General features: G+C 44.1%; 1 protein-coding gene across 1 annotated transcript in view; it reads right to left on the minus strand.

The window, feature by feature from the left end:
* Positions 1–12,997: 12,997 nt before the first annotated feature.
* Insc (INSC spindle orientation adaptor protein) overlaps positions 12,998–24,742 on the minus strand; it is a 108,075-nt gene continuing 96,330 nt past the window's right edge. Inside the window, exons 10-13 of the mRNA XM_057778993.1 lie at positions 22,275–22,341; positions 18,917–19,072; positions 17,534–17,610; positions 12,998–13,282 (exon numbers count right to left, since the gene is read on the minus strand). Coding sequence (XP_057634976.1) covers positions 13,154–13,282; positions 17,534–17,610; positions 18,917–19,072; positions 22,275–22,341 — 429 coding nt within the window. The 3' untranslated portion in view covers positions 12,998–13,153. The remainder of the gene's footprint in view (positions 13,283–17,533; positions 17,611–18,916; positions 19,073–22,274; positions 22,342–24,742) is intronic.

The raw sequence follows: 24,742 nt of genomic DNA on the forward strand, positions 1-24,742 counted from the left end.
AAATTGGCATTTGTGTTTCTGAGACTGTCATAGAATAGTGATTGTTAATTATACCCTAGTTGGCCTGCCTCATTCTGCCATGGATGTATTATGCTAAATGTGTTTAGTGAGCAAAAGATCTTAAATTTGATTTCAAGTTGCCTATCTCAGCATGCCCGTCAGACCCGCCCCAGGTCAGAGAGTTCCTGAGGGGGCTGCTGGGAGTTCTCTTGCACCATAATCCCTGGTGCTAACATAAACCAGGAAGTATTCAGAGGGTCCAGCAGATGTCAGTGTGAAATCTGTGAGCCTCTTCGGGTTGCATATTAACATATCAGATTACATCAGCCACTGCTCTGGGAAAGACATTGTAAGAGTATTAGCTTCAGGGACAGTCATTCCCGCAAGAGTTTATACCTCAAATAGATAAAAATTAGCTGCATAAGGGATACAGTTATCATGTTAAAGAAACTCCAAGGGGTGAGATGTGGGAGTAAAGTGTCTATCTCCAAAAATAAGCCTACTGATGCCCACTGTCTGGTTTCCCATGCACAGCCCCTCTTGAGTTGGTTCCCAGCACCTTTGGTCTAACCTGGAAAGCTGTCCTTTGACAGCCATACACAGCCAGAGTTTTAAGCTATTCTGTGCTTTATCATTAGCAAGCGACCCTGCCACACCAGTCCTGGGTATGTCAATATGCCTTTACATTTATTAATTTTAGGATTCTTTGTGTATCAAAACTGATAACTATATAACTATATGTCCACTATCTAGATTTAATAACTACTCACATTTTACTATGGACGCTGAAGGACTTTTATTATCAATGAAATGAACTAATATACTCCTTCTAAGTCCCATCCCCTTCTCTAACTCTGTGGGGTAGACATTACCTTTAGGTTCATGTGTATCACACCCCTGTAATTGTTTTCTCAGACTGATGTAACAAAGCATTGGAAGCCAAGCGTCTTAAAGAACAAAAATCTATCATCCCATGTTTCTTGAAGAGTTGAGATGAATGTATTTGGGAAGATTGTGGTGGTTGTACCTAGTCAACTTAACAGGATCTAGAATCAACCAGGGGTAAACCTCCGGATGGGTGGGTGAGGGGTAATCTACATTGGGTTGAGGTACGAAGACCCTCCCTACATGTTGGTGACATCATTCATTGGGGTGGGAACCTGAACTGAACTAAAAGCTGAAAGTGAACCAAGCACTGATGTTTGCTGCCCCCTCCTTCCTGACTGTAGCCACGATGTGTCTCCAACTTCTGCTGTGGGGGCATGCCAGTCATGACGAACTGCACCTGCAGATTGTGGGCCACAAGAAACCTTCCTTCTCTAGGTTGCTTAGGCCATATAGTTTGTTACAGAAACAAAGACAGCAATTAATAAAAGAGCATTCTTCTGAGGTATCTAGGGTCAGTTCTGCTCTTTTCTACTCTCCTTGACTGGGGTAGCGAAACTCCAACCTTTTATGACACCCTCTGTGGTTGTGTCAAAACTTCTTCATTTTACAAAGTGCCTAGCACATTTGACTAGAGACCTAGCCTACTATGAAAAGTCCTCAAACTAAACATTTGAAGTGACCTTAAGGTCACATCCGGAGGTATTTCATCATGCAAATCTCAAGGGGATAAAAAAATCCATACTACCACTTATATGTTAATATTTTCATAATATCTAATTTTCTAATAACTGTACTATAATATATAAATGCATTTTCATTTGGCATAAATAGCATTGAACTGTGTATATTTTTTCAAAACTTTCTCATTTTAACCAAGAATGTATTTTTGAGATGTATTAATATTTCCAGTTCAGTTACAGGGCTTCATGGTGTGACTTCACCACCATCGATCTATTCTCTATACTGAAAAGTGAAATAACTACACAGTGCAAAACAGCATCCAACCAGAATAATGGAAACATGTGTGTTGGGCTTAGTTCACAGCTCTCTGATTTTGGCCCTTGCTAAGATCATATGACGCTAACTGCATTTCACAGCCTTGCAGCTTTTGTGAGTTCAGACATCAGAAGACCTGCTTATTAAAGAAGTTCCAAGCAGCAAGAAATGCTGCTAAACAAGGAAGAAGTTTTCATTGATATATAGGTTTAGGTGTGGTGTTTCAGAGTCTCTGGGATGTCAGCTGAATGTCCCAAGCTAAAGGCCTCTAGGGAGCAGGTGGGGAACCCATTCCCTTGACCTCTAAGAGTGTGTTTAAGGAGGAAAATGTCTGGAGTACCTTTTGCCTCTGTGATTTTTCCTTTTCTTCTGTATATCTTACTCTGTGGCTGGATGAGTGACTGGGTGACTGCCCCTGACACCCTCCTCTCCTTGTTCTATCTTGATTGTTTTGATCATGAGTTATGCCAAGCAGTCAACTAGCAAAGGGGATAATATATCGCCTGGAAACTATAGCAAAACTTCCAGACCCTCCTGAAAACACGCTCTATGACCTATCTGCTTGTCTGCAGCCTCTGCTGCCCAGAGTTGTTGTCAGGGTGCCCAACAGCTGGGAAAGTGGAGTCTCAATTTGAAAGACAGAAGACATGGCATGCCTGAGGTGTGCTGCCTTAGATCACAGCGGAGATGAGGTCCACCAGCACAAGGATCTATGGGACTTCCTGGGAAGTGATCTCAGACAAAGAGATGTCAATGCCATTACCCATCTATTGACTGAGGTTTCTGTCCTGCCTGGTCCTGCAGCTGTTCAGTCCCAAAGAAACACACAGAGGCTTACATTAATTACAAACTGTTTGGCCTATTAGCTCAGGCTTCTTATTAACTCTTACATACTATTTTAACCCATAATTCTTGTCTCTGTTAGCCACTTGGCTTGGTGCCTTTTATCAATGAGAGAGACATTCTCATCTTGCATCCTCTGCATCTGGGTGATGACTGCTGACTGAGCCTTTCCTCGTCCCAGAATTCTCCTGTTCTGGTCACCCTGCCTATACTTCCTGCCTGGCTTTTGGCCAATCAACCTTTTATTTAACTAATACAAGTGACAAATCTTTAAACAGTACAAGACCATTGTCTCTCAGCACCCCCCCTTTTTTAAAACTATGATGTCATTTCTCCCCCAGATGATTGCAGCCTGAAGACTGCCCTCCTACAGAGATTTCTCCTAAAGAGATTAGATAAACCTGCTCTTTGATCATCTATATATAATAACCTACCTCTTTGTTTATCTGTATACGATAATCCATCCCCTTGTTCAGCTGTATACAATAATCTCACCTGCCTGTTTGACTCTATATCATAAATATGCTGAACTTTGGGGTTCTGTGGCTTTTCCACCAGAGAGTCAGTGTACACAATCTCAGCATTTCTCAATACACGTGTTTGTTTTTTATTTATTACCTTGTTGCTAATAGATAGGTCAATCCCTGGGGACAAGCAAGGACACATAGCTGGGGAAATGGCCCAATCAGTAAAGCTAAATCCAGAATCTATGTGAAAATGCCAGGTATGGCAATGCACACCAAATGTTGTTGTTGGCTGTAATTTACTCTTAGCTCTTTTGGGGGGCCCACCACCCAGCTCCCATATAATTACACATGTGGAGGCTTATTATTACTTATAAATACCCAGCCTTAGCTTGGCTTCTTTCTTGCCGTCTTTTCTTAGCTTAAATTATCCCATCTACCTTTTGCATCTAGGCTTGTCCTTTTCTTGCTCCTATCTATCTTACTTTCACTCTTTGTGACTGGCTGCATGGCTGGGTGGCTGACCCCCTGATGTCCTCTTCTCCTTGTTCTATATTGCTCCTTCTCTTTATTCTCTCTGTCTGCCACACCAGCCTATCCTTTCTCCTGACTTACTGTTGGCCATTTAGCTACTTATTAAACCATCAGAAGTTCTAGATAGACAAAGAAGCACAGGTTCACAGAGTTAAATAAATGCAGCATAAACAAAAGCAATACATCCTTATGCTATAAAACAGATATCTATAACATAAACGAAAGTAGCAAACCTTAAAATAATATGTGGTAAGACACCTTTTGGGGGTAACTTCTGCTGCTGTCCTGCCACAGCAGGTTCATATGTTCCATGTGGATTAGAAATGTTAGGTGGGAGGAACAGAGATAAGAAAGAAACACAGAGACATCAGATAGTACTGGGAGAGCAATCCAGCAGATACTGAGTTCTGAGTTCAGCCATATGTAATTTTCATAAGCCTTTATACCCCAATACAAAAGGGGAATGGCAAGTGACTGTTCTAACATGACACAAAGGACGACCAGAACAGTTCCTCGCTTCAATAGTTGAGACATCAAGGCATTATTTCCTGAGTAAAATATCTGATGTTTGGAGCAGTAAACACACCCTAGACCAAGTATCCTGTCTATGTCAAATTGCTTATTTTAAATGAAAAAGCACAGGAGTATGCTTGAATTCTCTGACCTTCGATCAGGGTGGAATAGATACACCTCTATGGAACATCTCAATGTCCAAAACACCAAGTAACCACACCCTAGGTCAGGATGTGTAGCTACGCTTGTTGTCCACAGCTTTGAAAGAGCAAAGATAAGCTCAAACTCTCTGACCTCTAGTCAAGATGGAACAGGATCACATCTGTGTGTGCCCTGACAATTCCTTCTTTTTAGTATATTTAATAAAGCTTGTCCTTCTGCTACAGAATAGATGGCTGTGCTTACCTTGGTAGTCATCTTCTCATTATCAGGACTTACCTCTCATGGGTACATATATGCTGTCATGCATAGCCTGTCTTAGATTGCCTGGGGTAAAGGATCTTACCCATCTCTGGCTACCAGCCTCTGCAAATAAAAAGTTAAGTGCTGTGCACCTTTGAGCCAAGTTTTTGTCAAGACAGTTTACCAACAATAAAATCCAGGGAATTATACCCTCCGTCATCACATAATGCCTTAAATCATGCCCTTTTTGCTCTAAACTGCTTGAATCTGGATACCCGTGAGCAGTCTGTCACGGATAGATTTTGACATGATGGCACCAAGGAGACCTTTGCTAAAGCAGGGGGGAAAGACCCTCACACTGGATTATGGAAAAGACTTTACCCTGTATTAATATTGGGTTGAGAATATTTATATCTGCACTTTTTCACAAGAACAGTGAAGCACAACAGCTTCCAGAACATCTGGTCTGATGTGTGCAGCAGAAAGATGCCAGCCCTGATGACATTGCAGTCATTAATGATCTCACAGAAAAAGGAGAAGGAAGTTCCTGGATGTGTTCCTGACTTACGCCATCATGCTGCAGTTTGAGAAAGGAAGGAAGCTCGTGGTGATGATTGGTGATTCCTAGCTTCTTGCTGGACTTACTGCACAAACTTCCAGACCTTGGTATGTCTTGTTGTTTTGGAGTTGACCCAAGGACACTGAATGTTTGGCAGTCTATCCATACTATATTTTGAGACATAGAACTCATTTTTAAAGTCTGGTGTTCAATCTGCTGTTGAATTAAAAGACCGGAAAACTGAGACCTCAGAAAATTTTCCCCTCTGAGGGAAAGAGACTTATTAAAGCAATGAAAACTATTACAGAGGCAAAGAGTGACTGAATCCCCTTGTCAGAGATCAGGAGAAGGGCATAAAGGTTTTTGCTGTTGCTCAGAGACTGGGAAAATTTAGACTTACCTTAGAAACTTAGAAACAACAATGCTGATGAACTATAGGTGAGAAAAAAGACTCCTAGCACATCCATCACAGAAACCTTTTCTTGTCTTTTGATTGGAACAGATTTAGAAAAACTCTGATTTGACAAACAGCATGTTTATTGTTAATTTCTACACTAGACTTATGATATAGACTTGTTAATATCTGTAAATGCTTTAGTTCATTATGAAGTATCTACTAATTAGTAAAGGTTAGAACTTGTCTAAGAGAATTTTGACATTGCCAGTGAGTCCTTAGATTTGATATGTTTAATAAGACAAATTTGGATTTTGATCATAACTGAAAACTGCTATAGACATCCTAGATCAATTTAAAAAGGCAGTACCACCTCTGATCATCTTTCACTCCTTTATTAGGAGATATTGCAACCATAGGAGCATGTACATGACAAAGCATTATCTGCTTATCTAGTTGTCAGTAAACTCTCTTGACAAAACCTTGGCTTAAAGGTGCACAGCATTTAGATATGCTTTCTTCTGTAACCCTTTATTTACAGAGGCTGGTAGCCAGAGATGGGTAAGATCCTTTTCCCCTCAGGGAACCCAAGATATAACACACATAACAAAATATATGTACCCATGAGAGGTAAGTCCTGATAATGGGAAGATGACTCCATCTATTCTGTAGCAGAAGGACAAGCTTTATTAAATATAATAAAATATTAAATATAATAAAAAGAAGGAATTGTCAGGGCACACACAGATGTGAGCCTGTTCATCTTGACTAGAGGTCAGAGAGTTTGAGCTTATCTTTGCTCTTTCAAAGTTGTGGACAACAAGTGTAGCTACACATCCTGACCTAGGGTGTGGTTACTTGGTGTTTTGGACATTGAGATGTTCCATAGAGGTGTATCTATTCCACCCTGATCGAAGGTCAGAGAATTCAAGCATACTCCTGTGCTTTTTCATTTAAAATAAGCAATTTGACATAGACAGGATACTTGGTTTAGGGTGTGTTTACTGCTCCAAACATCAGATATTTTACTCAGAAAATAATGCCTTGATGTCTCAACTATTGAAGCAAGGAACTGTTCTGGTCGTCCTTTGTGTCATGTTAGAACAGTCACTTGCCATTCCCCCTTTTGTATTGGGGTATAAAGGCATATGAAAATTACATATGGCTGAACTCAGAACTCAGTATCTGCTGGATTGCTCTCCCAGTACTATCTGATGTCTCTGTGTTTCTTTCTTATCTCTGTTCCTTCCACCTAACATTTCTAATCCATGCACCCCTACCCTGGAACATAAAAATTGCCATGAATAGACTGCAGCAGAAGTCACCCCACAAGGTGGCTTGCAGCAATAATATTCTACAACACACACCTATAATGCTAGTAGTACTGTAGCAGCAGAGACCAAAGGATCCTTCGCACTGGTACCCAGCTAGTCAAGCTGAACTAGTGATGAAGAGTGATAGAGGAGAGCCAGTAGCAGTATCTGTCCTCCACACACATGTACATGTGCATCCTCCACACATATACCAAACATATAAACAAACAAGCAAGTAATAATAACTTATTAAAAATGGGAAATTCTTGGGCTGGAGAGATGGCTCAGAGGTTAAGAACACTGACTGCTCTACCAGAGGTCCTGAGTTCAATTCCCGGCATGGTGGCTCACAACTTCTACAATGAGATCTGGTGCCCTCTTCTGGCATGAAGACATACATGAAGGCAGAAAACTGTTTTGTATATATAATAAATAAAATTTTTTAAAAAATTAGAAATTCTCTCAAAAGTCCTTTGTTCAAAAGCATCAAAAAAATTAAGTTGTGAGTTATCTGATTGTGTGATGTGTCCTCTGGACAAACCATCTAAATGGAACTCCCCCAGGTGGACTCTGAAATGGAGGTATGAATCCATCACTAAATCTAAACATGTTGAGGTCGAAAGAATAAAATTTCTGAGCACCCTTAAAACTATCAACCCCTTCCCCATCCCATTCCTCAAGGGATGTGTGGATTCAGAGAAATCAAAGCTGAGCTAGAAGCATTTAGTGGAGCTCATATCCCAAGAGCTGCTCTTTATTCAGCCTTTCCTGAGGGCTGATACTGAAGGAACCTCACCCATCTGCAAGGTGACTACCAGATGCCATCCATGGTCACCAGACCCTACAGTGACAAAAGTTGTTGTTTTACTTGACAGTGGATTCTGCCTATACTGGGACTGATTCAGTCTCAAGCTAGAAAGAAGAGAGACCATGATCCTGAAAGAAAATGTCTGTAAACTGACAAGAATCTTGTTTTTGAATGATGGCAAAAACTGAATATAAACTCACAAGACTTTATGATTTTTCTTTGGACTTCCAGTTAGACTCTGAAGTTTCCTATGAAGGTTTCAGATAAAATGAAATTGTCACATTCACATAAAAATATATTCTCTCATTTCTGCTTCTATCAATCATGTAAAGAGCCTCCCAAAATCTCTGTAAGAAATCTGAATAAAAGTGACCATGAAGGACATAATAAGATTATGAACACAAATAAAACCTCTACAAATGGATTGATGGAAATATCTTTAAAAAAAAAATACAGCTGTTATCCAAGTCTTTTGGTGACTTGGAATGGAATCAATAGTGTGGGTCATTGATCTCGATTTGTCTTTGGCCTTTTGTCCAAAGCTAGAGTAAAGAGATTTTTCTGGCAATAATCAGGAGTCATCAAGGGCTTCTGCTTTTATTAAATTATATTTTATTCCCAGCTCCATATTTTCTTTCTGAAATAATTTTCATGTCTACTTTGGATTAATTCAGCAGCATTTATAAACAAGTATCTTTTAGTAGCTGCTGCTCCTTCCTCAGCATTGAAACAATTCAAAGAGAGCATGATAGCATACAGTATCAAGATTCTCTGTGTATTTTTCATCATTACATGGCTTTATTTTAACCTCTATTTCTTTTATTTTTACTTTTAATTTTTGGCTTTTTGAGACAGGTTCTCTGTGTATCTTTGGCTGTCCTGGAACTTACTCTGTTGACCAGGCTGTCCTTGAATTCACAGAGATCTACCTGCCTCTGCCTCCCAAGTGCTGGGATTAAAGGTGTATGCCACCACACCTTGAATTCACAGAGATGTGTATGCTTCTGCCTCCCAAGCATTGGGATTAAAGGTGTGTGCCACCACACCCAACTACTCTCTTTTTTTTTATTTTAAGGACTTTATTCTTTTTCTTTTCTCTCCCAAGCCTGCATATATTTTAACACATTGTAAAAATATTTAGAGGTTTTCTTCATCTTTGAATCTCTCTTTACTGTATATCTGTCTTTTCTTTGACCATGTGAGTCTTTAATTTGCTAAGCCATATGAAGAGGATTAAAGCTGTGGCTTTGATGGCTGGATCCAGCCCATTCTTTAGCTTTCTGAGATTCCAGCCTCATGGCAGAGGTACTGGCCTGAGCCACATTTATTGACACAACTCTATGGTGTTTCAAGGTCCCTGCCACCACCAAAAAGCATGCAGTCAGCTTTTCATCAACACCATTTAAGTGTTTCATGGTAGGACCTCTTAAAAGAGCTGCAAAGTTTTACCCCTAAAGCTGAGTTAGGAATCCTCTCTTAAGTGAGACACATTTGCCTCTAGTAAACAGAGCCACCTGAAAATGCTGCTATCAACAATCTGTGCTTAACTCTATTATTTTTTATCTAGAATAACTTCCCAAGCTCTCTCAGGCTTTTAAGTAGATTTGGTCAGCCCCACGTTGGAATGTCATTTGTTGTCTGAGGTTTCTGTCCTGCCCGGTTCCTGCAATCTTAAGTCCCAAAGAAATCACACAGAGGTCTACATTAGTTATAAACTGATTGGCTCATTAGCTCAGGCTTCTTATTAACTCTTTTTTTTTTTTTTTTTTTTTTTTTTTATTTTTCGAGACAGGGTTTCTCCTTAGCTTTTGGTTCCTGTCCTGGAACTAGCTCTTGTAGACCAGGCTGGCCTCGAACTCACAGAGATCCGCCTGCCTCTGCCTCCCGAGTGCTGGGATTAAAGGCGTGCACCACCACCGCCCAGCTTATTAACTCTTATAACTTATATTAACCCATTATTCTTGTCTATGCTAGACACATGGCTTGGTACCTTTTTCGGTGAGGCAGTCACATCTTTTTTCTTCTGTGACTGGGCCAGGACTGCAGAAGGAACTTCCTTCTTCCCAGAATTCTCCTGTTTTCCTTGACCTATCTCTACTTCCTGTCTGGTTGTCCTGCCTATACTTCCTGCCTGGTTACTGGCCAATCAGCGTTTATTTAAAATATAATTGACAGGATACAGGCCATTGTCCCACAGCAACCAGATGTGTTCTCTATTATTCTTCCATTCTTCTCGATTCTTGAATGTTCCATCAGCTGGCACCCAGAGCAGGTGACTAGGCAACAGGAGACTCTGGTGGGTGATCAGAAGGTGGGAAGACAGAGTGCGGATGTGTCTGGTCTGTTGCCTCTCTGCCCACACTCTCCACTTCTGTTTATGGCTGAGTCTCTGTCAATCCAACAATTGCTCCCTTGGCCTGTGGCAACTCTCTTATCTCATGTGACCCTCTGCCCAGGGTTGCCAAGATCAGTTCTACTGTTAATGCCTGGCTGGCTCAACAGTCTCCAGTGGCTCCCTGCACTCATCTTGCTAGTTCTCAGGTAGTCCTTTTACCAAAGTTTTTTTATTTGAACTGAGTTAAATTCTGTTTCCTACCATAACCTTGCCTGATATACATAAAAAAACCACAAGTGTTACATTAAAACTTTTCAACATACTCCTTTAGTCTCAGCTATTTCTGACTTACTGACCAACTAGCCTGCAGAGTGAACAAAGTTTTGACCTGCAACCCACCAAGTTTTTAATCTATGTGTTTATGAGATAACACATAGATTTCTTCCCATCAACACACACTTCCAGTTTCCTTACTAACTAAATGCACAGTTTACCTAAACCAGTGATGCTCAAAGTGGGGCCCACAATCTCCAGGGGTTCACAATATCCTGTTAGGAATTCTCAAAGGCCAAGGCTATTTTCATAGCACTGAAGATTTGCTTGTGCGCCTTATTTTCTACTTGATGACATTACCTTTGGTACATAAGTAACAGTAGGTGACAGTACACATCCAAGGTTCAAGACAGCACCGCCAACTATGTTCCCATTGAATTCTGCCACACTTCAAAATCTGAGTAACATCTTTACTTAGGAATATTATTAATCTAGTATTGATAATGCTAACTTTATAGTGCTATTTTAGTTTCTGGAACTGTTACTGGCAAAAATGAGAACCAGACTTGAAGGCTTTTTGCTTTATACTGAGATATAAGGTATCTTTAAGTTCTAAGAAGGGGAAGCTACTTGACTGGATTATGATCTAGTCACTTCCCCACTACTTCTAGTCAAAAGATTAACTGACAGGCAAAGTGTAATTGTTAAGACTGAGACATCTGGAAAGACATTTAAAAAAAATGAACAAAGTGAAACTATCTTTCCAAATAAGATAAGTGATAATATTTGTTTCCAATAATACAATTTGAGCATCTAAACATGGTACCTTCCCAGTGTTTAAAGACTCATCTGATGAGGTCAGCCATGATATTAATAAGTCATATGTTGATAGATGGTGAAAAGTCTCAACACCCAAACAACTTACTCAGAGAGATACATCCAAAACCTTCTTTCTGGAACTGGAGAGATGGCTCGACAGTTATGAGCACTTACTGTTCTTGCAGAGAACCTGGATCCAGTTCTCAACACCCACATGGTGACTACAGTCGTCTGTAACTATAGTCCCAGAATATCTGGTCTCCATGTGCACTGCACAGACATGATGCATCATATATGTAGGCAAAACATCCATAAACATAAAATAAATAAGTCCTTTAAAAATAAAAACCTTCCTTCGTAACTGTGCGAGCTTCAGACAGGGTATCAGAAGCTGTTTACTTGGTGTCTGAACTCCATTGCCTGAGCAGAGAGGAGAGTTTATTTCCTCATCTGTAAAGTGAGCTTGCCCAGCTAGAAAGTAGCTAAATGAATAATATATCAATCAATAGTAATATATTCATAAATTAATACAGAGACTTCAAAGGAAGGACATGGTAAATGGCATGCAAATGTTTCCTACTATTATCATTATTGTCACTTCTCTTTATGGGACTTTGGAACAACAATGGCTCTGGCAATAGAAGCTGCCAGACTCATATTCCAGCATAACTTACAAGCCTCTGACCTGGGCCAAGTGATTCAGTAATATGATCATGCATAGTAATATATCTGCATACAGTGATAAATGACCATAGGATTATCATGAGGAATAACAGAGATATTAGATGCTTAGTCCAGGACCTGATGGATTAGATTAATTCATTTACATTAATAAGTTGGCGTTTGATAAATCTTTCTTGAACTTTATAAAATCATCTCATGGGGCAGTCAAGATGACTTAAAGGGTAAAGGAACTTGTCACCAAACCTGATGACCTGAGTTGGATTCCCAGGACCCACATAGTAGGACAGCATAAACAATTTCCATAAGTTATCTTTGATCTCCACACACATACCATGGTGTGCGTGCGCGCGCACACACACACAAATAATCAGGTCACACATGATGACATTATAACTCCCAGGACTCACAAGTCTGTTTACTACTTCTGAGCAGTGATATTGAAAAAGAAGCTCAAGGAGGAGGTCAAAAGGCTTATTTCTGTGGGGCGAATGCTGTCGTCACAGTCAGTTTCAGTCTGTGAGCATGAGGACACTGGAGACAGAGCTGGTGAGAAATTGTTCGTATCAGGTCACTCGGACACTGCCCTCCTCAGAAGCCTTCTTTAGAAGACCAGGCACTGTGCCTCGGCTCAGGACTCTTCACCAAGAGGTGACGGATCACCAGGGTAGAGGAACCAAGGGCAACTAAGATTAAGTGTCTTTAGAAACACATTTTAAATGTACCTGTAAAACCAAGACAGCTCTCTCTGTACTTTGTTAGAGAAGATTCTGTGGCATGCAACCATGAGAAGCAAAAACTGAGTTTAAAAAATACAATTCAAACAGAAAATAAAAGGAGACGTTTTCCATAGTTCCGTTTATTAAAGGAAAGCACTTCCTTACAGTCTGTCTGTCCAATTGTGAAATTCACTTTCAATTTCTGAAGAGTAAAACTAGCTTTTAAAAATTCCAGGCAGTTAAAATACCCTGGTTCAAAGTTGTTTTGTTTTTAACTAGGCAAGAGTATATGCTGAAAAGAGAGAAAGGGGAATCACTTGTGACAACCTGTCATGTGAGCATTGACACAATTCAACTTCTGCACCAGCACAGCTGCTGAAGTCAAAAAGAAAAAAGAAAGGAAGGAAGGAAGAAGGGAGGGAGGGAGGGAGGAAGGGATGGAGGGAGGGAGGGAGGGAGGGAGGGAGGGAGATTAATTATTCCCGAGGCCCACCTCCTCTCCTCACCAATGAAGACTTCCCTTTCTATTTCATGTAAAAAAATAAATTACATATAAATAAGGAGGCGAGGAGAGCTAGTGTTCTGAGGAGTGTCCACCGTGTGCCTCTTCTCCTACACAAAACTCTCCTCCATGTTGCTACACAGCAGGAAGGAATCCACAAGCCGAGGCTGGACCAGCTGCTGGAAGTCAGTGTCCTGGAGGCCTTCTGGGCAGACCCCAGCCAACCGACGCAGGGCAGCCTGGGAAGAAGGCAGAAAAGAAGATGAGGGTCACACTGGGTCACACTGGGTCACACTGGGTCACACTGGGCCCCACACAGGAATGTGCTTCCTTCGGCGGCCCTGAGAGATGCATCTTGAGAAATGTGCTGCATTAACAAGGCAATTGGAGCTGATTACCCGTTGTTTGTCCCGTGACACTTTAGTGGCCATTTTGGTCACCATTGTGCCCTCATCATCATGTCACCTGGTTTCATTTGCACTTGAGCCAATGTGGCAGGCATCATCTGGAAGCTCTTAAAGATCTTAATAACGGTTTTGCTGTCTCCGGTTTTTGTTTTTGTTTTTCTAATCACTCTGGGAAACTGGACATTTCGAAACTATTGTTTTGAGGATCTGGTCAACTTAGTACTATATATATAAGTTCAAAATATGTTCTTCTCGGAGGCTGGGACTACAGAAGCATCCATGGACTCAAGTTATTGCTCTCAGATTCTCTGAGTAGTTTGCAGACACCAGGTTTATTACTCACTCACAAATGCAAGAGTCCTTCACAGAGCACTAGGAGACGGGAAGGAAATGAAGGGAAGGGAGTCCAGGTAGTTAAGAATGCTGTGGCTGAGAAATCCAAGTCAAAGAAGAGGGAGCAGGAGTGGAGGACAGAACAATGAACCAGCTCCCCTGCTCACCCCACTGAACACTGGGCTCACTTCTGCTCCTGGGCAGGTGACTTGCTTATGTGCTTCTCTGTGACACGTCCCTCCTCCTCTTCACTGTGACACATCCCTCCTTCTCTCCACTGTGACACATCCCTCTCTCTTCACTGTGACACGTCCCTCTCTCTTCACTGTGACACATCCCTCCTTCTCTTCACTGTGACACATCCCTCTCTCTTCACTGTGACACGTCCCTCTCTCTTCACTGTGACACATCCCTCCTTCTCTTCACTGTGACACATCCCTCCTTCTCTTCTCTGTGACACATCCCTCCCTCTCTCTTCACTGTGACACGTCCCTCCTTCTCTTCACTGTGACACATCCCTCTCTCTTCACTGTGACACATCCCTCCTTCTCTTCTCTGTGACACATCCCTCTCTCTTCACTGTGACACATCCCTCCTTCTCTTCACTGTGACACATCCCTCCTTCTCTTCACTGTGACACATCCCTCCTCCTCTTCACTGTGACACGTCCGTCCTTCTCTTCACTGTGACACTGTGTCCCTCCTTTCATTCTCAACAACACTCTCATCTCCCCAGTGAAGCCGTCCTTGGCTACCCTAACAAAGGACCAATCTGTGTCCCTCTCCCTCAGCACACATCCACAGCTCCTGTGCCCTCTCAAAGCCTTGTTCTCAGTGTCTCCTTTCTTGGGAGGGTTTAAGTCAGCCATCCCCGGATCTCATTTCCAGACACTCAAGTATAAAAACAATTGCCTACTGCCAGCTACTTTGCCATGGAAAAATCAATTCTGTTTGCCAGGGGCAATTCATGCTGCCATTTCCTCCACAAGGGAGATAGTAATTGAACCATCTTATCCTCCCCTCACCTGACGGCAGTCATCAGGCCAGAAGAAGGCCCTGGGAACAGAAAAGAAGCTCCCAACTCCATTGACCTGGCTAGGCTCCATACATCTCTCATCTTGCTGCCCAGAGGCATGCACCCCAATATTGGAGCCTTTAACAAGCCAAGCAAAGGACATCCACCAGAATCAGTGGCTGGGGGATGGGAACAAGTCAACTAATTACAAAGTCATGCAAGACTTAGTATCCAAACTCAAGGTCATGTAAAAATGCAAAGGCTATACAAAGACTTTTGCCCTTAGAACATTCTAGAATCAGGGGAGAGATACGAATCTTCCTCAAGTTAGAATAGTGAGACCAGTGCCATGAGAAAGTGGGAAAGCGAGAGAGAGAGAGAGAGAGAGAGAGAGAGAGAGAGAGAGAGAGAGAGAGAGCATGGCCAGAAACAAGAGGGTCTGTTCAACAGGCCCAGGCCTCCACAGAATTTCAAGAGTCTAGAACATGAATGATATGGATTATTTAAAAAGACAAGCAGGGAAACTGAGGAAATGCACTGTGTACTCCCTGCTTTTGTATCACAGAGGGCTCCTGGGAAACATCATTAGATGGGTATTTCGACCTGAGCCTCCAGGGCTGAACAACAGAGTTGGAGAGATGGTGTTTGTTGGTGTGTGGGGAAAAACACTTCCAGGCAGAGATGGACAAGACCTGGAAACTATAAGAGGCCTTCAGGCCCCAGTGTCAGGTCAGACCCACACTAAGAAGGGCAGAGTGGGTGGACAGTAGGTGGGCAACTCGTGGAGAACACGGTCAATTCCACGCAAATTTGATGAAAGCATCACAAGGCAAATTCTCACGGGAGAATCCACTCAGCATCCACTTGGCGGCTGGGTTAGAAAGGGGCTCTCCTCAACCCTCAAGAACAAACATCACCCCTTTCTACTTAAAAGTTCTCTGACTGAAGATGCAGCCAAGCATCCTATGTTCTCTGGAGAAAAATGCCAGCAGAAATAGCGACAAGCCCTCACAGCTGAGGCAGCCTGTGGTTTCCCAAGTGCTCCCTACGCCCTTGATTTTACCTGTCAAGTCTTTCAGTCAGGCAGTGGCTGTGGCCAGAGAGATGAAGATTAGGGGAGTTGGGACCAACCAATCATTATGCATTTGTCAGGCTATGAATTTCTCCCCATTTTGCTTGATAGGAAAACAGACTCAAGAACTTGGAGGAGAAAAGGTTCTATCTCTTTCTTCAGTAGGTCCTCACTGAAACAGCATCTCTGCTTGTCACCGTTGCTGATCTCTGGCTCTGCTCTGTAACGGAGATCGCAGATATCTGCAGACCCCATTAGAGGCGTGGAAGGTGCCTTCAAATGGTATTTACTACCACGAGCAAGCGCGGTTTTAATATGCTATGTGCATAAATATTGAATAGTGGTTTTAACATAATTGGTGCCCTTTTAAAACTCCACATTAATTTTTTTTATGCATTTAAAAATTATTTAGAAAATGGGAGAGGAACGTGTTGGGAATAGGTATTCCAGAGGGCATGGGGGGAAAAGAAGGGGTTAATGGGGGTGAATATGCTTAAATAAATTATATACTTGTATGAAATTGTCAAGAAACGAGTCCGAGAGAAGAGGTTTAAAATCTTCACCAGACTTCCCAAGGCACAGAGGAGATAAGAACGTCCGGTCTGCAGGAGAGCATTCGCCTATATCCACAACTATATCCCCAAAACCTAGGAGAGGAAGAGGCACATAAAGCCATTCAACAAATAGTTACTAAATATGAGCTAGAGCACTTTGACCTATTCAGTGACACACAGCTCACCAAAGTACAGCCAGCACGGGCCTGCTGATGGCAACAGCAGCTGCCTTCTACAGCTTCACGGTGCCCATCTAGAACTCCCGGAGATGAGCTGAGCTCAGTGAAGAGTGGGCAGAGGGCAGGGCTTTGTGATGATTCAAGGTGAAGAAACCCTGTATCCACTGCTTTTCCCGTGTGCTCTTTTAGGGTCAGACATCTGGTTCTCTCTTCTACTGGCTGTTTCCCCATGATGCCACACTTCCAGCTGTCCTGCTACTCTGCTCTGGGGCTCACCACAGCCCCCCGGGGGCTCCTCACAGCCCCACAGGGAGGTAAGTGTGAACAGAACATCCATCGCCCATCTGTTACTGTTGGTTAGTGCCCTAGTCCCCGGAAGGGAAAAGCTCCCAGGATGCACTTGCTGGGGTTCACAGAGATCTTAGGAGATGGTTGAGTAACCCTCACTGTCCTTTCTTGCCCTCTCTTGTCATTTCCACAGCACACAGTGCACCTAGTCGGCAAGAGGGCCCTGCAGGGTTTCCCCTGGGAGGAAAGGCGACTTTGCTCATAATCTGCTCACTTTGGACAGATGGCTGTCTATTTCCTGGTCCCTGTGTTCTTGGGGCTCCATGACATCAACCCTACCACTCAACAGCCCTCCAGACCACCTCTCCAGTTTTAACAGGCTCTTGTGAGTCTCTAGACCTAAAAGGTCACTGGGGTTGTGGGGATTGGGTGGAGAGCAGCTTCTCTCCTCATCTTTTCCTTGAGCTTCATCGCAATTTTATCAACTAATAGTAATAGAAAACAACAGCATTGTCATCTCAGTATGACACCCAAAGCCTGGAGAAGGATCAAGGCATACCCAACTGTGGCAGAACCAGCTGCCCTGACCTCAGTCTATCTTCCTGAGATCTTTGGGGGAAGCGGAGGGCAGCTGAGAACTCACCAGGCAGGCCACGAGCACAGCGTCGCTGCTGTTCCGCTCAGAGGGCGATCTGCAGAGCTCAATCAGGCGGGACATACCTGCAAAAGACACGAGGAGAGCGTCACAACTGGCTTAGAGAAGCCAGACCAGGCTGACCCAGAGGCACTGGCCAGCTTCACCCACAGTACATTTTAGTGCCAGTCTGCAGAGGGGCGCTGAACCTACCTGGAGGAACACTTTCAGGAGACGTCCTACTTTCCGCTCAAGGGCAAGAAAAGTAGAGCGTCCGAGCCAAACCCACAAGTTCCAGAGCACTGGGCTGGGCTGATCTTTGGTAAATGCTACAGGCATGTTTCCCGTTTCTCTGAGCAAGGACTTGGGAGTATGTACTTCCAATTTTGCCAACACAATATTTAACATTTGCACCTGTGCACTGGGGCCTCACAACTGTGTATTCCTCCAACTGGCTATGTCAGTCAGAAAATAGACTTTAGTTAAAATTATAAAAAACTACAGACCCCATTAACATTTCCTGGGGATTTATTAGGAAAATGCTGTCACAAGCCAAAGAAGATACATGCCCTGCCTAAAAACCTTCAAGCCACCCAGATCAGCAGGCCTATGCTGCCTGCCAGATGTACTTTGAGCATATTCTCAAGGTTCTCACCTGCAGATTATTTTATCTTTCACCACCCTGTGCTCAGGGCTGGCATTGCCATCCTGTATGGCAGTGGTTTTCAACCTTCCCAGTGCTGCGACCCTTCAATACAGCTTCTCATGCTGTGGTGACCCCCAACCATAAAATTATTTTCATTGCTCCTTCATAACTGAAATTTGCTCCTATTATGAACCATAATGTAAATATCTGTGTTTTCAGATGGTCTTAGCCAACTCCTGGCAAAGGGTCATTTGACCCCCAAAGGGGTCATGACCCACACCTTGAGAATCACTGCTTCAGAGCTTAGCGTAAAATGGAGGTTCTGGAAGTTTTAGGCAAATAGGAAGCTAACAACCACAGAGAGAAATAATGGATCCTCTTCTAGTGAGTGAGCGAGTATCACTACTTAGATAACAGAATCAATGAATCACTGCATGAATAAACAAATGAATGGAGAACGAGCGAAAACTAAGTGAGTAAATGAGTAAATGGATACGAAAGAAATAATTGGGTTCTGAACGACAAGGAGTCTGCAGGTGCGTCAATACTCTGGCCAGATTTATCTCTTGTTGCAATCCAGACTAGGCCCATACCCACGGTTTCTACCCCTGCACTTCCCACCACACAGAAGAGTGGGCTTCACCCCAGTGAGTCCTAATATGCAGCCCACTGACAACACCATGAAACCACAGCTACTTCTATCGCAAGCTCCCCATTCCATTCCAACCACAGCCAGCATCACTTACAGCTGAGCCGCACGGCCTCCTGGGCCACATCTGGGTCTCGGCAGAGGCGGGCCAGAGTCACTGCGGCTTTCTGCTGTACCCTTTCACAGGCTGCCACTTCAGCGGGAGTCCCAGACCTTGGCTTCTCAGACAGCATGCCCATGATGAGCTGGACACCTGGCCACGAAGCAACAAGCAATTTGGACAGTTTAGGCTTGCTCTCAATGTAGAGCGAGAGGGGCTGGCTGGAGAGATGGAAACGGAGCTCAAGCAAAAGCAAAGGTCGAGGAGTCTCAGACAGAGGTGGGAGACAGATATGACCACCTCTTTCTTCTCATCTAGAGGGATGTGTCTGATTCTAGTCTTACACTGTGTTATGTGCGCAGTAAATGCTCAGTCCCCTCAGACTTCACAATGGCCTCATGGGCATGGCCATGGTAATTCTACTTTGATGCCCAGAGTAGGATAAGCCTGTTGTCCAGAGCACACAGCACATGGGGGTGCTGGGAGGAACTTGGAAAACTGGGACCATAACCTTGTCACCTCTGATAGGGCTGCACCTGAGATAGGTCCCAGGTGCTGAGTCCCGTGGCAGGAGGTGTCTTAATTGCAGGCTGGAGAAGCACCAGAGCAATGGATTCACAGTAGGAGTGCCAGATCGAGGCTGCATCTAGTTCACACAGGAGCCTCCTGTCTCCTCCCCAAACCAGATCTGTCTCTTGAGTGTTCTATAAGGAATACCCACATCCATGCCACTCGCCTGCCTTTGCCCACCCTTTCTGAGGGGAATGCCCCTTTGCCTCGAATATCTCCCGCCCTACAGGTTTACAGAAGAAACCCACCTTCTGTATGAGCTGCCCTGACCCTCCACGATCTTAGCCCTGATCAGCTGTTCCAGCTGGGAACTTAAACTAGACATAATCTAAAGATATGCTTTACTTATTTTGTTGCTTCAAGAATTATGTTGTGTGAAAGTTGATGAATTCCATACAAATCTAGATTTCTGATTTCTAACATTTATCTTCTGAATTGACAATAGTGACCCCCACATAAATTTCTATATGGCCAGAAGCTTATTGTTCTTGTTAATTTCTGCTTTTGCTTTTGTATTAAGACAGGGATGTGCTGTGTCTCTCGGGCTGGCCTAGAACTGACTAGGTAGCTGAGGCTGGCCAGGAACTGACTAGTGAGGCTGGCCTAGAACTGACTATGTAGCTGAGGCTGGCCTGGAACTGACTATGTAGCTGAGGCTGGCCTAGAACTGACTATGTAGCTGAGGTTGGCCTGGAACTGACTATGTAGCTGAGGCTGGCCTAGAACTGACTATGTAGCTGAGGCTGGCCTGGAACTGACTATGTAGCTGAGGCTGGCCTGGAACCGACTATGTAGCTGAGGCTGGCCTGGAACTGACTATGTAATTGAGGCTGACCTGGAACTGACCAGGTAGCTGAGGCTGGCCTGGAACTGACTATGTAGCTGAGGCTGGCCTAGAACTGACTAGGTAGCTGAGGCTGGCCTAGAACTGACTAGGTAGCTGAGGGTGGTCTGGAACTGACTATGTAATTGAGGCTGGCCAGGAACTGACTATGTAATTGAGGCTGACCTGGACCTCCAACCCTCCCACTTCAGCCTCCTGAATCGCAGATTTGGGGCTTGTGCCTCCACACCTGACTGAAGCTTACTATTACTAATAAGATTAGGCTAATCCTTATCCACCTCGTCTATTTCACTCTCTGGATCCTGCAGGCATCTGCATATACAACCGATGACTTAGTAATGGACTCTCAGAGCCCAGACTATCTAACGGGGTTTTCCTTATTGAGACCCAGGAGTACCCTGGCTTCTAGTGGCCTCTGGGTAAGTCACTGCCATTTGAATCCCCCAAATCCTGTTCTGCACTTACAAATACTGCCTTCCTCAAACTCTCTCTGTGAAATCCCTTGAGACTGCCACTGGAAGAGACGCTAGGCCTGGTTCAGGGTTCATCCTGGGGCAGACACTATGCGGACACTCTTCCTGGTTCTCCTCACACGCCCCTGAGAGCAGGCATCACTATGCGGACACTCTTCCTGGTTCTCCTCACACGCCCCTGAGAGCAGGCATCACTGTTCCCACTTTTCAGAGGGAAAAGAGAGAGGCCACACTGTTCACGAATAACAGCCACGATTGCAGCCCACCAAGTATGGCTCCTGTGTTCATTCATGCTCTGCTAGCCCCCTGCCGCCCTCTGTCGCTATGCTATTTTATTCACCTCACTTCAGCCAGGGAAGGCCCTCATTCTACACAGAAAGAACCTTTAGGACAAAAATGGGAGCTCTCTAAAGGCCCGGTCCTCGCTGCCTAGCATGATGCCAGGCCAAGGTAGGTATCCACCAGTATGGACTCAGTGAGAAAGTCAACAGCACTTTGTAAACCCCAGAGTGGTCTCCAGATGGCAGCTATCCGAACCTCAAAGGCACAGGCAAGTGGCAGCCTGCTGTCAGCGGCCACTTCAGCCAAGACTCCAAGTGCCGAAGGAGGAGGGAACAAGTGACACCACGCAGCCTCTCCTCTTGGCCTCAGCTGGCTCAGCACAGTTTCTCATTATTAGCTCAATCACATGAAATTAACACAAAATGGTGTGTTTCAATTAGTCATGGGGAACGGGGAAGCGCATGTTTGTTAAGACAGCAGGGCAGCCTGGGGGAAGGGACTTTAGGAGAGCAGAGGTACCCAGGTTCCCACTCTCATTAATGTCTCGGGTCTCCAACAGCTTGCTAATTGCTCCCTTATTCCTCAGCCACAGGAAACCCTAGCCACCCGAGCTCGCTCCCAGCTGCAAGGCGGCCACCTTGTCTTTTGACAGAGACTGTTGACATCAGCCTTCAGGCAGACAAGCCCAGTTCCAGCTCTCCTTGACCGTGGACACATAAGGTAGAACAGAGGGCCAGTCGGAAGGGAGATTCCCGTGGAGGGTGTGGGGGCAGCCCAGATGTCCTCTCTTCCTCCTCTCCCTCACTCCTTTTCCTGCACACCAGCTTTCCATGGATACAATAAGGCCGGTACAAAGCAACATCTCCCCGCTTTGGGACAACCTTACCTCCCTTACTATTATTTTTGTCCTTATGCCACTATCACATCCTGGCATTATCTTTTTTTGTTTTCTATCTCCCACTAGAATTTCAGCCTATGAAAGCAAATAAGCATTTCACTTTTGACCAAGCTATACACAGAATTCTGTGTGTGCTCATGAATGCCACGTTTGTGTATTTGTATGTGTACATGCTCATATAGACATAGAATGTATGCGTATTTATATATCTGCACATAGGATTTATACAAGCCCAAGAGCATGTGGTGCCATGTACCCTGATGGTCCACAGGGCATGCCCAGACATACCATTCTCCTGAATGATGTCAGAGGCACACTGCTCCAGCACAGACATGTTTGCCAAGATGGTCACAATCTGGAAAATGGAATTGAGAAGTTATGAGATAGTCACGTACATTTCCCATGGTACTCAATGAAGGCAGGTCAGCTGGGGGCTGCAGAACTTCCCTTCAGTCTGGCTCCTGTCCATCTGTCCATCCTTCCACGGTATTGTCTTCTATTCTCATGGGTTCCTGCCACCCAGATGTAAGTCCAGTGACTAATGCCCATTAATCAGTGGGTGGCTCTGGCATGATTGTCTGGGGCACCCAGTAGACAACAGCCTCACACTGGATGAAGTTGAGGCCCAGTCGTTTGAGTGCAGGAACACTTTTAGCCTAACCCCTAAAATTTAGGCAAAATTGGCAGATTTCAGGCCCCTTGATCTCTTCTGTTCTGGCTTGATCTCCTGACTCTTTGATCCTCCTTTGACTGGGTTCACCTGTGTCAATGCCTGACACTGCTCTTCAACCTGAGCTCTAGGCAGAGAGCATGCACAAAAGGTAGATTCTGGTGAGAAGATTAACTTAGCCACACTTTACAAGTCTACGGTCTTCAAGCCTCAATCACAGATCACATGGAAGAACTTTGCCATTGATGATCGGATGCTGGCATTCGATGAACATCCAGGATTGGTTGCAGTTTCTCAGACTTTAACACCCCCGTCTCCCACAGCATGATAAAGAGATCTCATGTCACAAAAATGGATTAAGGAATATCCAACAAGAGACCCAAACTATAAATGGTATAAAAAATAAGAAATTAAAAGAAGTTAAGGATAGAAGTATGGGCACTATGAGCAGAGATGCCTGTCATGCTGGTTCTAAAAGAAACCACACAGGGAAAATGTGCCTGTCTCTCCAGAAGCAGAGAGTATGCACAGATGGTGATTGAAATTAATAGTAAGCTAAAAAAAATATTTCTCCCAGATGTGAGCCACTCCCCAGACAGCTTCTCGCATGCTGGTGGGGTGGTCTAAGCAGGAGCTGTGCTTCTGCCTCTGAAATGGTGAGGGGTAGTGTTGAGAGGGCAGTACAGGAGGCTTCGGTCCTGAGCATGGACGGACCAACAGCATTTGCCGAGAAAGAGCACTTGCTGGATTTTAGCTGGCTTGTGTTAGCATATCACTCTCCATAATAAACCACTGAAAAGCCCTCTTAAACAGAAGGAAAAAGGTGTCATAATAATAGAATATCCACCTCCGCCTCCCTCTCAATGCACGTTGGCTAAGGAGGCAGTATCTCTGTGCATCTTCTCTCCACCAAGACTTGGTCAGGGGCTGGATTAAGTTGTGACTGCAGTGAGATGCTGGGGGAGGCAGGGAAACACCTTCAAAACCTTGTTCTGAAGTCAGCTGCAATGGTCAGGGTTTCGTGAGAGGAGTGGTGAGTATATATTGAATGTTCTCCTATTTCAGAACAGGAAGTATTTGTGGGCTCAGTGGAAGAAGGTAGAGAGAAAAGATAGGTTATAAATGCAGCCCTCAAGTGGAAGGTTCCCCAAGAACCATGAAATGCATAGTCATAAAAAGACCTAAGGGGTCAAGTCTGTCAGCTTCAGTGCATCTGGCTGTCTCTGGGCTGATAATAACAGCAGGGCACAGCCTGTTCTCACCACACAGAGGCTGCCTTGCTCCACCCATCACCAGACAAGCTTTTCTGAATGCAGACTCTTGCTTGACCTGTACATTCATGAAAAAAAAAAAAAAGAAGGAAGGAAGGAAGGAAAAGAAGGAATGGGGAAGGGAGGAAGTAAAATAAAACCTTTGTCTGCGGCAACGGCTTCATTATATGGCAATCATTAGCGGAGTCAGAGGCACCAGGTAGGTCTTTGTGTTAGACTAATTTAGATCCTGTTAATGAAAATTACTTCCTCCTTACAGAGCCTGTACCCCATGTGGTTTTCTGAGGTGCAGATGAAGTAATCAATTAAGCACAATTTGAATAAATGCCAATTATGCCCTGCTTGGAATCTCCCTTTTGAAACCTACTTGTATGCACCATGATAGAGAGGGGAAAGATGCCAATGTTTTCACCGAGTAGTTAGCTCCCACTACTGCAGTTTTACCCTGCTGGAGGCAAGCTAGCAATGCCGTCAGGATATGGAATGCAGGAGTCAGGGCCACAGTTTCTCCTGGCCCAGGTTTATTCAACTGGTATAAAATTAAGGCCTGTTTTTCCTGACCCTTCTATAGTTACCTGGTGAGCATAGAGGACATTTGGCCTCAAGAAATCCCTACATGATAGGTAATGTAAGCTCAGATCCTGAGTCTGTGTCTTGCTATCTTCATGACTCTAGCAATGGTACCCAACCTTCTGTGCTTTGGTTAATGAAAGGGTATATATTTCCCATTGCTGCTGTAACAGATTACTGCAAACTTAGTAACTTAAAACAATTTTATTAACTTGCCAGGCTGGAGGTCTGAAGTTCTAAAGAGA

Source organism: Chionomys nivalis, chromosome 8 (assembly GCF_950005125.1).
Source record: "Chionomys nivalis chromosome 8, mChiNiv1.1, whole genome shotgun sequence".
In the NCBI taxonomy this organism is placed as follows: Eukaryota; Metazoa; Chordata; class Mammalia; order Rodentia; family Cricetidae; genus Chionomys; species Chionomys nivalis.